We start from the raw sequence: 14,435 nt of genomic DNA, 5'->3' as shown, positions 1-14,435 counted from the left end.
TAAAGTAATGTGAAATAATAACAGTTTATTCAATATTACAGGCCCAGAGTACATGAAACACACACCCTTAAAACAGATATAATAAATAGCTACTGTGTAAAATCTCAGATGAAATGTACTTAGAATTAGGTTTATAATTGAATCAGAACAGGATCAAGATAAGAGATTTCTCATTCTTAATTATCTGTGTTTATTATGTCTAAAACCTTTTGTTTTATAGAATTTTGATATCTTTTTATGGGTAAATAACTAGAAGTTTCTAGGAAGAGTACTTCAAACTAAACCATGTTTTTCACAGAAATACAAAAAAATAATGGATATTGATTTGTCCATAAGCATTGTAACAAAAACGAACTTTACTCACCACCTCACTGAAATTCATTTTGGATGTATAGCTAGCTGATTACCATTGAATATACACAGGCTCAGTTCATTGTACTGTACATTCTATTATATGTGTACTGACAGTGGGCAACTTCAAGTCTCCCCTTCTTCTTAACAATGACATAATCGACAAGGTTACCAGAGGATGAAAACAATGAGTCAACACAAAAAATAACTGGTGCTGTATTTGTTGACCTTTCACTAGCAAATCACAAGGTGAACTTACGTAGACTTCTCTGAAAGATCACCAACTCACTAGCGTGATCTAGAACCTAACAAAACCAAAAAACATTTGTATGTTGAACTAGGAAGAAAGTGGAACAGTCTATCACAAAGGAGTATCCTAGCTTTTACCGTGTTCATTATTTATGCTAATGACGTGTAGTTTCACTTACTCCACTGATCTTGATATCACCATGCAAGCCAGCAACTTCATCCAAATCAAAGAAACCTTGTCCGAAGCACTAGCTGGGCTGACCAAATACTACTCTACCAACCAGGTCTGTCCAAACCCTGGGAAGATGCGGGTCAACCTCCCTTGCCCGCAAAACCAAGATGTAAACAGCCAGCTGAACATCAAATGGAATGCCACACAACTGGACTTCTGCTAATGTCCAGTGTACCTGGGAGTAACTTTTGAACACATCAGAAAGACCAAAACCAAAGTAAGCTCTCAGAATAAAATCATCAGGAAACTCACTAACATGAATTGGAGGACTGATCCAACAACCATCAGGATATCTGCACTTGCACTCTGGTACTCCTGTGCTGAACACACCTGTCGGGTTTGTGAACAATCAAATCATGCCAAAAATCTTGACTCCATGCTGAACGACAGCTGTTGAATCATCACAGGTTGCCTAAAGCCATCTAATACAAACAGCCTGTATTTGTTGTCTTAAATTGCCACACCAGACATCAGGAGAGCATTTGCCAGTAGAGCAAAGCAAACTCAGCAGACACAAGATAATAGACATCCTTTACTTAGCCATGTGGAAGTAATGAAGTGCCTGATATCACAAACGATTTTCTGCAGTTGGACTGAACCACTGGACATTATGGCAGAGACTACACGTGAAAAATTATGAAGACTCCACCTCCAAGAGCTTTCACACACACCAGTTGAGCATCTTAAGAACAGCAGAAAAGGGCTGGAGTACCTGGAAAGCCCTCAATCGCATGTGTTTCCAGGTCAGCAGGTTTAAGGCCAACATGGTGAAATGGGGGTACTCCAGCAGACTCACTGTTTGCGACTACAGTGAAAGGCAGATGATACAACATTTACTGTCTGCTCACAACTCCAGGTCCCATGCATGAAAGACCTTGCTGTGCTCAGCATTTGATAAGAACCATATAAGGATAGGTGGACAAGTCAAGAAAAAGAAGTGCGTGTCAAACAACTCCTTCTAGTATTTTTGTGTAAAGACCTTAGCATTGTAAAGTTAATATATTTATTTAAACATCTCATTGGATTAAGAAATTTGTGTCAAGTTACTCCTCTTGTTTCTATGGAAAGACCTTAACAGGGTAAATTGGGAACGTGTCCACTTAATCCACCTGATATATGTATACAAACATCTCATTCAGTTAAGAAGTACGTGTCAAGCAGCTCTTCACAATATACATTTATGTAACTACATCACCAAAGTCGTGTATGCTCACTAACTTCACAAACAAGAGGATTTCACCTTCTCCAATAGGAATTAGGTCACAGCTAGCAATATTTTTAAGTTATGGTGCCTACCAAAGCACATTCCAGAAGACAGCTGGTGAATAATACTAACTCGGAGAATACATAACCAAAATGAATTTTATCTCGCTCTTAAAATAAAAACAGATCACAACTTAGTGGGTATGTACTTGATTTTACATATCCATTTTGATTCTGTGGTATCGACAGATAAATTACGTCTACAGAACAGAAGAGACTACTCAAATTAGAAAATCACTGTAATCTCATGGATACCTGAGCCCTTTAAAAAAGTATGTTCATTTGGACATGCTCCCTTTGTAAAAATATTACGATATTTTACATTAATGGCCAAAACTACATGAAATACTACACACCCATACTTGTAAAACTGATATGCAGTACTAAGAAGACAGTCACATCTCACAGCCAAGACTAAAAGATAAACACTAACCAAAAAATTCCACTGCATGACTTTAAACTATCTAAAGTATATTAACTGATCCTGGCATTTCAATATTTGTCTGGTTTTCTATTAATAATTTCACAATAAATATATATATATATATTAAACATTTCAATAAAGCTATCTACATAGAACAGAACTAAAAATATATACCTAGTAATTAACATAGCTTATTCAAACTATATGACTTATAACAATTGGAATGCATTATTTCATCAGTTGAGTACCTTTGTTGTTAAAAATATATTTCTGGCCATAAACTCAATAATATCTCGCAAGGTTTGACTAGCCCAGGAGGCTTAGGTTAGTCCTAAATCAATATACCAAGCTAAGAATAAGCATTATAATAAAATGATTAACAATAAATCAAATTAGAAATAATTTAAAATAATGAAACTAAACATAAGGAATAGAACTTGTAAGATACATGTTAAGAACCAGTATTTGTGAAAAAGCACAACACCAGTATACACAACAATATAATTCTATTTAACAATGTCTCGTGGACAATGAAAGCTCAGTAAATGGCTCCAATAACATTCTAAATATATGAAACCATCTGGTAAGCTATTATGTTCAATTTTATATTCTGTACAATACAACTAAACTAAATCAAGTTACTCAATATTTGTACTTCTTCTGTTGGTTATTATCTTCAGAAAGTTAAACATAAAAAAAGAGACTTGTATGCTGGAACTTCTATAAAACAACATTCTTTTAATTAATGCATGTATTGATTTAGTGAGATAGAGACAATCTTGTTGTGTACTATTACTGTTAAAATGACAAAGGTTTTTGCTATAGCTCTATGGTTTGGAATGTTATGTTTTTGCTTAGTACGAAGCAAAAGAAAGTTTTTTTTTTAAAGAAAATCAACTCTGAAGAGTAGCATTTGACCTGAACAAAACAATTTTTATTTAACCATCACTTACAGAAAAATTTGTCTGCAGCAAGGGGAGAGGTGAACTGGACACAACAAGAACATTCACACACAATCCAAGGACTAGGAAAAGTAAAGGTAAAAAATTAGCTGCCTTGAGTGACCTCTCATAGCCATCTATTTCTGCAACCAACAATCACATGACATTACAAGCTTTCACTGACAATTTGGTGACAGAATGAACATTCACTTACATAACGGGTTGTAAAGTCAGAAGTTGTTTTAACAGCAGTATTATAGTCAAAATTTCATTCTTTAGCTTTTTTTATTCAGTTTTATAGATGTAACTGGTAAACAAAGTGGTAGACTTCTTTTCTGTTTTTTTTTTTAAAGATGAAAAAACCACGAGGACTGATAGATAGCTAATGGAAAATTGCTTTATCCTGGAATTTCTTTAAGCTTAGTATAAAAGGCTAACTTTTCTGTTGGGTTCAGAAATCTAAGGCTACAGGGAGGCTCCTGAAGTGAATGTGACAATCTAGTATCAAATGGTGATCATGTGAGCATGAAGTACAAGAAGACAGAATGATGGCAATGGTACTTACTATACAAAATGCTTACACTCTACCAGTGATGCACTGCAAACAAGATTAATTAAAAAACGAAAAATAAAACCCTGAAAAGTATTACAAAAAAGCTTTACAATATATTATAAAGACTGCCTATATGTCATGAGTATTTTATCCAACTGTCAATTTTAGTCTAACACTTATAAGGAACATGGAAATTATGAAATGCTTTAGTACTTCAATATACTAATACCGTATACAAACTTCCAAACTTTTATTTCAAAGCTCAAATCAATCACAGCCACCAAATACTAATGTACAGATTTTCACAGTTTAAACAAGTCTACCACACAGAAGCACTGGAATCAAGTTGTTTCTTAATAAAATCACGTGACTTCCTACTAACATTAATGGGCTGACTTAAAATAGTGATAAAATGATAATTAGGATATTCATAATTCTTATTACACCTTTAAAAATGTTTACATAAAATAGTAATTAAATTCTAATTAGGAGACTGATCATCCCCAGTTAACTAAATCTTTCAGAAAAGTTTACATCAGATTATGATGAAATATTAATTAGGAGACTGATCATCTATAGTCTACCAAACCTTTCGGAATGTTTACGCCAGACTGTGATAAAATATTAATTAGGAGACTGATTACCTTCAGTAAAGTTTATGCTGAATTATAATAGACAGATAATTGAGAGGCTGATTACCTCTAATCAACTAAACCATTCAGAAATGTTTAGACTAGACTACAAAAAAAGGCATTCGAAACTGATAACCTTTAGTCTTATGATTCTTTCAGAAACATTTAGTTGAGACAGCAAAAGGTGGTAATTAGTCAACTAAACATTTCTAGGTTTATATTAAGATAGTAATGAAATGTTAATTGGAAGATTAATAACAAAGTAAACTATAAAAAATACATATAAAAACCCAGACAGTAAAGTTTGGAATTATTTTAAGTAGTGTAACACCAGTTATCAACACATAAAATACGATTGCCCAAAGTTTCTAAATCAAATCAGAGAATTTTACAATCACAGGTTAATCAAGCAGCTGACCAGTTCTCCAAATTTTTAGTATTTTTTTAAGTTAAATATTAATTAGGAATTGTATCTAATACAGTAAATTTTCAATAACTGGTTGACAGCATACAATACTGAAATGCTCATTATGATACTGACCATTTACGATAAAACAAATCCTTCAAAAAAGTAATTTTTATGGGACTAATTAATTTTTAATGAGGACAATATATATTTTAAGTAGTATCAGCCTTTCAGAAATAACTGATCATTTTGGATAAACCAATCCTTTCAAAACTGGTTTACATCACGTATTAATAAAACGTTGACTAGGAAATTCTTCATAGTAAATCCTGTAGAACATCAGACATCGAGTAAAGTGATGTCTTTCTTATTATTTTACTTGCCATTCAGAAAGTATTACGAGATAAATCTGACTAAAATTATGGAAATACTTCTCAACTCATTCTAGATATTTAGTTGTATAACCCCCTCCACATGATTTTACTACATAATTAATGAAACACTGCTAATTGTTAACAATTCTGTACAGATTGAATCTTAGAAATACTTCATATTTGTATTGGTTAAAATCATTTGTTAAAATAAAGTCAAACGAGAATTTCTAAACCTCATTTTTTAGTTGAAAGTATGTTGATACAGCTGTAATATTTTTTGTCGATACATGGGTGAGAGGTAAAGATGTACAATACAATGTTTGCATTCTTTTTGAACATATCTTGTAATATTAGTGCACCTCCCATTGAGCAAGAAGTTTAACTATCTGTTGTGCCCACGTCCCCAAAAAACACATGACTAGAATTTTCTTACCAATTACCTTCCAGGTAAATACGACAAACTTTACTACAAATACTGCTAATCTTCAAAAAATTACTAAAGTAAGTTTTAAAAATCATAATGTAAATGTTAAAATTAAAAAAAAAGTAATGACATTTTAAAAATGGTTAGGGATAGTTGTTCACAAAATATTATTATTATTAACCTAAGACAGGATGTATTGTCTTTTGATTAATTAGATAAATGAAAATAATATGAAGTAATTTCCAAAGTAATTCTATAAGAATTAGTAGAGACTTAAAAACGAGAATTTCATAAAGCTTAAAAAGTTTATACATAAACTTACATTTTAGTTAAGGAAAATTTCAGCTGGTGGTAAAATTGCATGTAAAACAAGAAACTAATTTCAGTTTTTTTCTTTTATGGAGAATTTGGTAATAAATACATTCACATATAAGTAAATTAAATTTACTATTCATAGAAATTCTCTATCTTAAAAACAAAACCGAAAAATATGGATTACTTAACAGCAACATTCTGGACTGAAGTTGAATGGCGAGTAAAAATATGAAACGTTGACAAGATACAAATTATGGCATTTAAGGCATTACAAAAAAGATACCTTGTCAGTTGACTCTATCAGTTTCAATTTTAAGTGCATCAAATTACAACACAATAAAATCAACACTACTTATACCATGCTACTGAATAAACCTTTTCTTGTGGGAGTAACTACAACCACAAAACATATTGTTCCTACTTGAGGCAAGTGGTCATCTAGATCTTGTACTCTGGGAATTTTTTCTTAGTTTTCCTTTTGGCCCCAGAGATTGGCTGTGCCCCAGTTGTGGAAGAAGTAGGTGCAGGTAGTGGCTCAACTGGTCGGTGACTAGCAGGAGGTACGGAATGAAAAGAACTGGCTTCTTCTTCATAGGAATTTGTATCTGAAGGAGGGCTGGGGAAATAATCACAAGTCTCTCTCTTCAGAGCCTTCTCATCATGTTGCCTAGTATTGAGATTTCGTTCATAACTGTAATCTTTTTTCACAGTCACTGGCAGGGCTTCCTCACTAGCACTCCGAACTAAGGTGGGTGATGCATAACCACTGCCATCCTCATCGACATCCTCCTCTTCCTCTTCTCGCCCATTATCTTCCTCTTCATCTTCTTCAACTTCTGAATAAGGAGAAAAGCAATTCTCACTTCTAGGTGTGGGCCTAAAGAGTCGAGGATGATCCAAGTGATAGTGGCGGTCAGCCTCGGGCTCGCTCAGACGAATGTCTTCCGAACCTTCTGGAGATGTGTGAGGCCCAGGCTGGTGTTCCAGTTGTCGAAGGAGATCTTCTAAATTCCTAATCCTGATGGGACCACATGGAGGTACAGTTTCCTCCACTTCATCTCCACTCTCTGTCTCTAGCTGTTCTTCTGGGCTGCTGCTCTTCATAAACTGCAAAGACCCATAATCACCAACAGTCTGTCCAAATGAAGGAAGGTGCTCTTGGCATGGACTTGTCAAAGTATCAGGCTGAGGGCGGTGAGAAGACGCAGAATGGAGTGCTTCCAGTATTTCTTCATGGTAACCATTCATGCTTTTGAGATTTCGTTCAACTTCTGTAAGCTGATCACTGTCACGGTTATCAGATTGGCTAAGAATGTCCTGGTTGTCTGATTGAGAGGCTTCATCACTCCATTTTTCCTTTCCATCACCATGCTTCAAGATTCCTCTTTCAGGTACTTTGGACAGGTTATTTGGAGAGAGTTCAATAAACGTGGACATTTCATCCAAAAGATCAACCTCTTCTCCTTCAGAACATGAGGTGTTCTTTCTCAGTTGTTGACGCCTCATCTCATGGAGCTTATCCTCTCTAAAATGTAAAATAATACAACATGGACATCTTAGAGTATAAGCATGCTATGTATACTCATTTACACTTGTTTTTTATCTCTTACATTCTTGTTCTCTTCAGCCATAAAATACTGAAAGCTACAATCTGTATTTTTTATCAATCCTCTTATTTGTATTTCTCATCTTTACCTTTTACTTACATTTCTCCACACACATATTTGAAACTAGCTTTAATTTATTACCTTCATGCAATAGTTCTAAAAATTAAGATCTCCTACTTACATTTTTGTTTTCTGACCTGTTCTTCACATAAAAAGTACACTTTTAACAAATTACTTCAGATCTTCCAAAAGATTAAAACACGATTCATTATTTGAGGCAATATTTTAAACCGAATAATGTAAATAAAAACAAGAGGGAATCCTCAATAGCTGCAGCACTTGAAATTCTTTTAAGCAGAATTAAAGTAAGTTAATCTACGATACCTTTTTTCCTTTTTATTACCTATATGTTTGAGCACCAGCATTATCAAGCATGGGGCGTGCATAAACCGGATGCAGTTTTATCACTCATCAGGATCTCTACCAGCCTACCCTCAAATTGAAATTCTTTTAGGCAGGATTAGTGTAAATTAATCTATGAAACCTTGGGCATGGTCAAATACACCAATTGAAAGGTTTTAACCTTCTGAGTCCAAAACTGTAGTTAGATCTCTAATCGGTCAAGAGATGATGGAGCTATGACTAAAAATAGAGCCACACTTAATGTTTTAAAATGAAACAAAGTATAATAAAGCTAAATATACTGTCACAACGTTAAGTACACACAACCAAAAAAGTAAAGGATGTCTGCTGAAGTTCCAATAAGGTTAATAATTATAGATGTACCTCTGTTTGCTCCCCCAATTCTGCTTTCACATAAACTTTGGAATTTTAGTAGAGAGACAGTTCTACATTTTAACCCTTTAAGGTCAGGTGTGGTAAATAAACATCATGTATCTTGCTTGACAACTGGGTGAGGCAAATAAACACATATTCCTATTTATTAAAGACAGGTGCAGTTTTAAAACCACTATGGCTCTGCTTTCTTTCTTTCGTTAATGCATTTTAAGGTCATAACTTGATTGGATAAGCATCTTTATGTCAATTGACATCATCCAATGAGCCATCCAGCTACCTCTACATCATCACATGCTAGCAAATGAAATATCTATTTATAGAAGGCTGTATATACTGTAAAACAATGAGTTGTATTTGAATTAGATACATTTTTCTTTCAGTTATTTGTTCATCATGAACGAACCATCTATGTCATCCTCATTCACTCATACCAAAAAATGCCCTTTTAGCCCTTAATCAATGCGTAGAAGTATAGATGAATGGAGTGATGAAGAAGAATTGTCTGATTTGAGTGACATTCCTTCAGATAGCAATAATATTACATGGAAGAATGGAGATGATTTTGTGCCTCATGACTATTCATTCTCTAAAGTAAACTCAGGAATTTGTGATTCATTTTCTATTCAAGAGAATGCACCCATCATTGAATATTTTCTAGCCTATTTCGATAGTGAACTTATCAAGAAGATTGTAGACAATATTAATATGTATCGTGAATTTTGTGTACACAATTATGATGTACATCAAAAGGCAAAAAGCCAGCACTGGAGTGAGAGAACAATTGATGAAATGTACTCTTTTTTTTTTGCAATTATTTTACTAATGCCTCATGTGAAAAAAAAACAATAAAAGAGTACTTGTCAAAAGACACCATGATTGCTCCAGATTTTTCTGGAAGATACATGATCAAAGACAGGTTCCTTGAACTACTTAGGTACAGTCATTTTGCTGTTAATGAGCTTTCTAATGAAAATGATAGATTGTGGAAGATAAGGGAAGTGATTACTATTTTGAAGGAAAAGTTTTCTGCTTTTTTCTGTCCATTCCAAGAAATTGTAATTGATCAATCCTTAATGATAGTTAAGGGGAGATGGATATCCAAGTTCTCTGTGATTGTGAAACGGGAATTATTTTGGATTTTGTTGTTTATACAGATACTGATGTTGTCGTTGCAAAAAAGATCCTCATGGGGCTTCAGGTGCCATTGTGAAGAAACTGATACAGAAATATGAAAGGAAAGGCCACCTGTTGTACATTGATAATTGGAACTCTAGTCCTGGTCTATCTTTATATTTGGATTCACGTAATATTGGCACTTGTGGAACCGTAAGAGAAAACAAGAAGAGCGTTACCAAGTTTGCTAAGCTGAAATGTGGCGAGAAAAGTGGTAATTTGTTGGCATGATAAACATATGTGACAATGCTTACCACTTTTTGTAAAGGACAAATGGTTAACAGTGAAAAGATAAATCATAAAACAAATGAAATTGCCAAAAAGCTTGATTGTGTAATTGATTACATTCAGAATATGTGGTTTATTGATAAAGCTGACATACAACTGGCCACCATAGAATGTATTAGAAAATCTGTAAAGTGGTACAAGAAGTTTTTTTTTTCATCTGATGGACCTAGTTGTGCTAAATGCTTATAATATGTATCCAGTCAAAATGGGAGATTACCAATTGAAATTCAAAGATTTCATTAAGGAGTTTATAAGGCAACTTCTTGAAAAATATGGTACCTTGACTAGTGTTAGGCCTAGTAGAACAGTGAGTGGTAACATTGATAGGCTGAGTGCTGTAAATTTAATGGAAAGACACTATCCTGACCATGTACCTTCAACAGAAACTAAAAAAAAGGCCCAACACAGATGTTTTATATGTTCTAATACTAGCAAGGGAGAAAAAAAAAGACTACTATGTAACAACATGGTGTCCAGAATGCAAGGTTGGTCTATGTTTAGGTAGCTGCTTTAGAATTTATCATACACGAAAAACCTTTTAAAAACTTGGTTAGAATCTTATTAGTTTATAAGAGTAATGAAATTTGTTATTTTAATGTTTCTTACCATGTAAAAATGCTTAGATTGTAAATAAATGTACTTATACGATTTGTCAAATTTTTCCTTTTTTTTTCAGCCTGTGCAGGAGTGCAGCATCATGATGACCATCTTTAAAGGGCTAACATTTAAGTATTAAAATAGATTTTAAAAGAAATTCTTAGCACTGTTATTTTATTTTGCACTCCATAGAAAGTTAAAGTACAATGTAGAAGTCTAGTAAATTGGTAAAATATAACAGATGGAAGTTCATCTAGATATTTTAACAAGAAGTGAGGAATGTGACAGAAAATGCAGAAGATTATAAAACAATAAGTAGTGTACGGGAAAAGTTAGGGTTGAGGATTTAGTTCTTGACATAATCAAAGCAAATACAAAATAGAAGATGACAGGCATTATGTTTGATCAACAGCTTTTACAAACCATCACAAACTTTGGATACATTAACGTTCACTTACAATTTTTTTTTCAAGTTCTATAAAAATAAAGTCAAAGCACTTGTTTACCTGTATGAAGGCATACTTCCAAAAGTTATCATCCTACTGACATTTTCATGTGAAGATTCTTCATCATCCTTCCCAAGAGCTGATCCAGGACCACTTGTTTTACTATTTTGTCCTTTTGCAGAATCATGCTTTGGACCATTGCTTTTCCTTCTAATAAAAGCAGGAAAGACATTAGTAATATCAAATACATCACAAAAGATCAACGTGTTTCACTTTTGGTCTGGGTACATGTAGGTATACCAAATGAACCTGCATAAAAATGTCAAAATCAAAGTTTTAGATTTATACTTCACTATTCAAAACAAACTTAATGAACCATTGAGCTGACTTAAAACTATAATTTAAACTTCCAAAATACACGGAATCTCTCTCTTAAAACAAAGACTGCTATCTGACTTCCACTTTAATGCCTCTTACACTGGATATACTGAGTTCCACCTACAAAGTTCAAACTAATGGACACATAGGATTATAAGAGATCTGTCAAATCTTCCTCTTCACAGTAACATGGTGAAAACTCGGTATGTATTATTAATTTAGCCAGTTTTTCCCATGCTAACCATAAGTGATTCTAAGTTTTATCTTTTCTTGAGAAATATATTAATAATAAAAGATCACCTTATTCTTCATAATTCACACATTTCTTTTAAATGAAATCTGTTATAACTTAGTGTAAATTATAACTGACTTGATTTACTTGTGTGCATATAATTTTCATAATAAAGTAAATATTTTACATTTTCTTTTAGAATACTTCTGATTTAATCAGCTTAACTCTAGATGGTTTAATAAATATAGTTGTAAGCTATACAAGATTTATACAGTATGTAGAAACAAAGATACAATACAAATATGAGTATTAGTGAAGCAGTGAGTTAATGAGTTTATCCATTCAGTGCTTTTATTCAGTGAGAAAGCTAAATGGTGAGTTAGTTAGCATGTTTATTATCAATACAGTAGTAAGGAAATTCTTGCAAGTCACTTAGGCTCTTTTTGTGAGTAAGGCATACCATTAGTCTCAGAATTTCTGTTTAAATACTGTTTGTGAAGTTAGGCCTACAACTTATGTCAAAATCAACACAACCCATAGCAAATGTTAGTGAAGAAATAAATTAATTTTTTATTGTTACATGGATTGGAGTTGACATTATTTTTACTAAATACTCCAAAGCAGCCCACCCAACAACAACACAAAAACATTACAATATGTTTTGCAATGCTGCCTACACAAGCCTGTCTATTGATAAACTAGTAAATATAATAAGTATGGTAAACAGAAAAAGAAAAATCAGCATGCTGGTAGAAAAAATGGCAAACAATATTTAAATTGTTAGACCAGCATAATAAGCAGCAAATAAATTAGACTACTATCTGAGATCAGTACACTCAGTAAATAACAGTATAATAATACTTGAAATCAACAAGCTCAGTAGGAAACACAGCAAACAATAACTAAAACTTCATACCAGCATAACAAATAAATAACACAGTAAACTAATATCTGAGATTGCTCAGTAACATGGTAGACACTAACTAAAACTTCATACCAGCATAACAAATAAATTACACAGTAAACTAATATCTGAGATTGCTCAGTAACATGGTAGACACTAACTAAAACTTCATACCAGCATAACAAATAAATAACACAGTAAACTAATATCTGAGATCAGTATGCTCAGTAAGTAACATGGTAAACAATAAATAAAATTTCACACTAGCATGATCAATAATTAACACAATAAACTAACATCAGTAGTTAGCATGCCCAGTAAAACACATGGTAAATAGTAATTAAAATTCAGACCAACATAATCAGTAAATAACACAATAAACTAATATCCAAGATCAAAATGGTCAGTTGATAAAAAACTAAAAACTAAAATCCCAATCCATCATTTGATTTATCAGTGTAAAGTAATAAAAACACATCTCAAAACATCATACACGTGATATACGCTCCACCACTATATGAAGCCTAGTCATATTCTTTTGATTAATCCTAGTCAAGGGTCATTTATGATGGGTGGAACTCCACGAAACTTGTATAACTCCATAACAACTGATGAACTGAATGATAGATTCAACTTCACATTGTTTTGTATTTGTAAGTAGTTTTCAATTGAATAATTAAAAAATGAATCATTAGCATCAATGCTACATATTCTTAAAATGCTATACAGGATCAATGTGGTGAAAAAGGTAGCTCATACATAATCATCAGCAGATTACATGTAATACTAGTATCTTACACAAATCAGTAACAAGTAAAAAACATGGTAATCTAACATGCTAGAATTTGCTATATATTTATAATTATACTTGTATGATATTACTTATCAACTATAACCTGTGTTATCAGATAAAAAAGTGTATTTTTGATTTTATTTAGTTTGCATACAAATTATTTCACTACAATTAGTGTTAGGGTAGAATTTATTTATTTATTTGTAGTTAAGCACAAAGCTACACAATGGGCTATCTGTGCTCTGCCCACCATGGGTATCAAAACCCAGTTTCTAGCATTGTAAGTCCGCAGACATACTGCTGTGCTACTGGGGGGCCTTAGGGTAGAAAGATAAAAGTTTTATTGAAAAAAAACTTGTGATACTCAGTTACAATGTTCTAAAAGTTATGCAAATAAATATGAAAAACTCTAGGATGAAAAAAGTATTTTTATTCTTAGCATGGAAGTCACCTTTCACTCATAGACAAATCTTTAATATCCGATTTATTTTCGTGTAAACAGACTTGTAATGTTTACTAAAAGCTTGTAAAATTTCCTGAAGATACAATTATCAAATTCAGAGTTATGGTATATATATAGTTTCATGATAGTTACAAGTTTATTTAGATAGAATTTACAATGAAAGAGCAAGAATGAAGACAGAAGTTCCAGTAGAGAAATAACCTCGTTAGCTGAGTTAACACCTGACATATTGTGGTTTATATACAAGTTACTGGAAAGCCATCCCCTTAAATGTGGCTTATTTCCAAGCTTGTATGAGCTGTATAACCATAAATATTTCATAAGTTTTATATGGAGCATTAGAAACTGTGCTAGAGAATTTCACAAACTGAACCATATACTAAACAAGTTGTCTGTGTGTTGAAAAATAAGTGTTTATTAAAGTTAACATATGTGCAACAAAAACTTACCTATAGCATGTAGCAAGAAGAGCAAAGAAAATGAAAACTCCACCCACAACTGACACCAGGACAATGACCAGGGATGATGCACTCAAGGAATCTTCTTTTTCAACTGAACAAGCAAACCAGTTTAGTGCAATTTATGTGCACAA

At 32.9% G+C, this 14,435-nt stretch overlaps 1 protein-coding gene across 2 annotated transcripts in view; it reads right to left on the bottom strand.

Moving 5' to 3' along the window:
• The window catches only part of LOC106468887 (disintegrin and metalloproteinase domain-containing protein 9-like), a 69,189-nt gene continuing 54,754 nt past the window's right edge, over positions 1-14,435 (bottom strand). For both annotated transcript variants that reach the window (XM_022397253.1, XM_022397254.1), the window contains 3 exons: positions 14,293-14,395; positions 11,134-11,283; positions 1-7,689 (listed from right to left, as the gene is read on the bottom strand). In XM_022397253.1, coding sequence (XP_022252961.1) covers positions 6,603-7,689; positions 11,134-11,283; positions 14,293-14,395 — 1,340 coding nt within the window. In that variant the 3' untranslated portion in view covers positions 1-6,602. The remainder of the gene's footprint in view (positions 7,690-11,133; positions 11,284-14,292; positions 14,396-14,435) is intronic.

The sequence above is a fragment of the Limulus polyphemus genome, unplaced genomic scaffold, assembly GCF_000517525.1.
Source record: "Limulus polyphemus unplaced genomic scaffold, Limulus_polyphemus-2.1.2 Scaffold3206, whole genome shotgun sequence".
Lineage (NCBI taxonomy): Eukaryota > Metazoa > Arthropoda > Merostomata > Xiphosura > Limulidae > Limulus > Limulus polyphemus.
The sequence above is the reverse complement of the archived record's forward strand: the minus strand, read 5'-3'. Positions and strand labels throughout refer to the sequence as shown.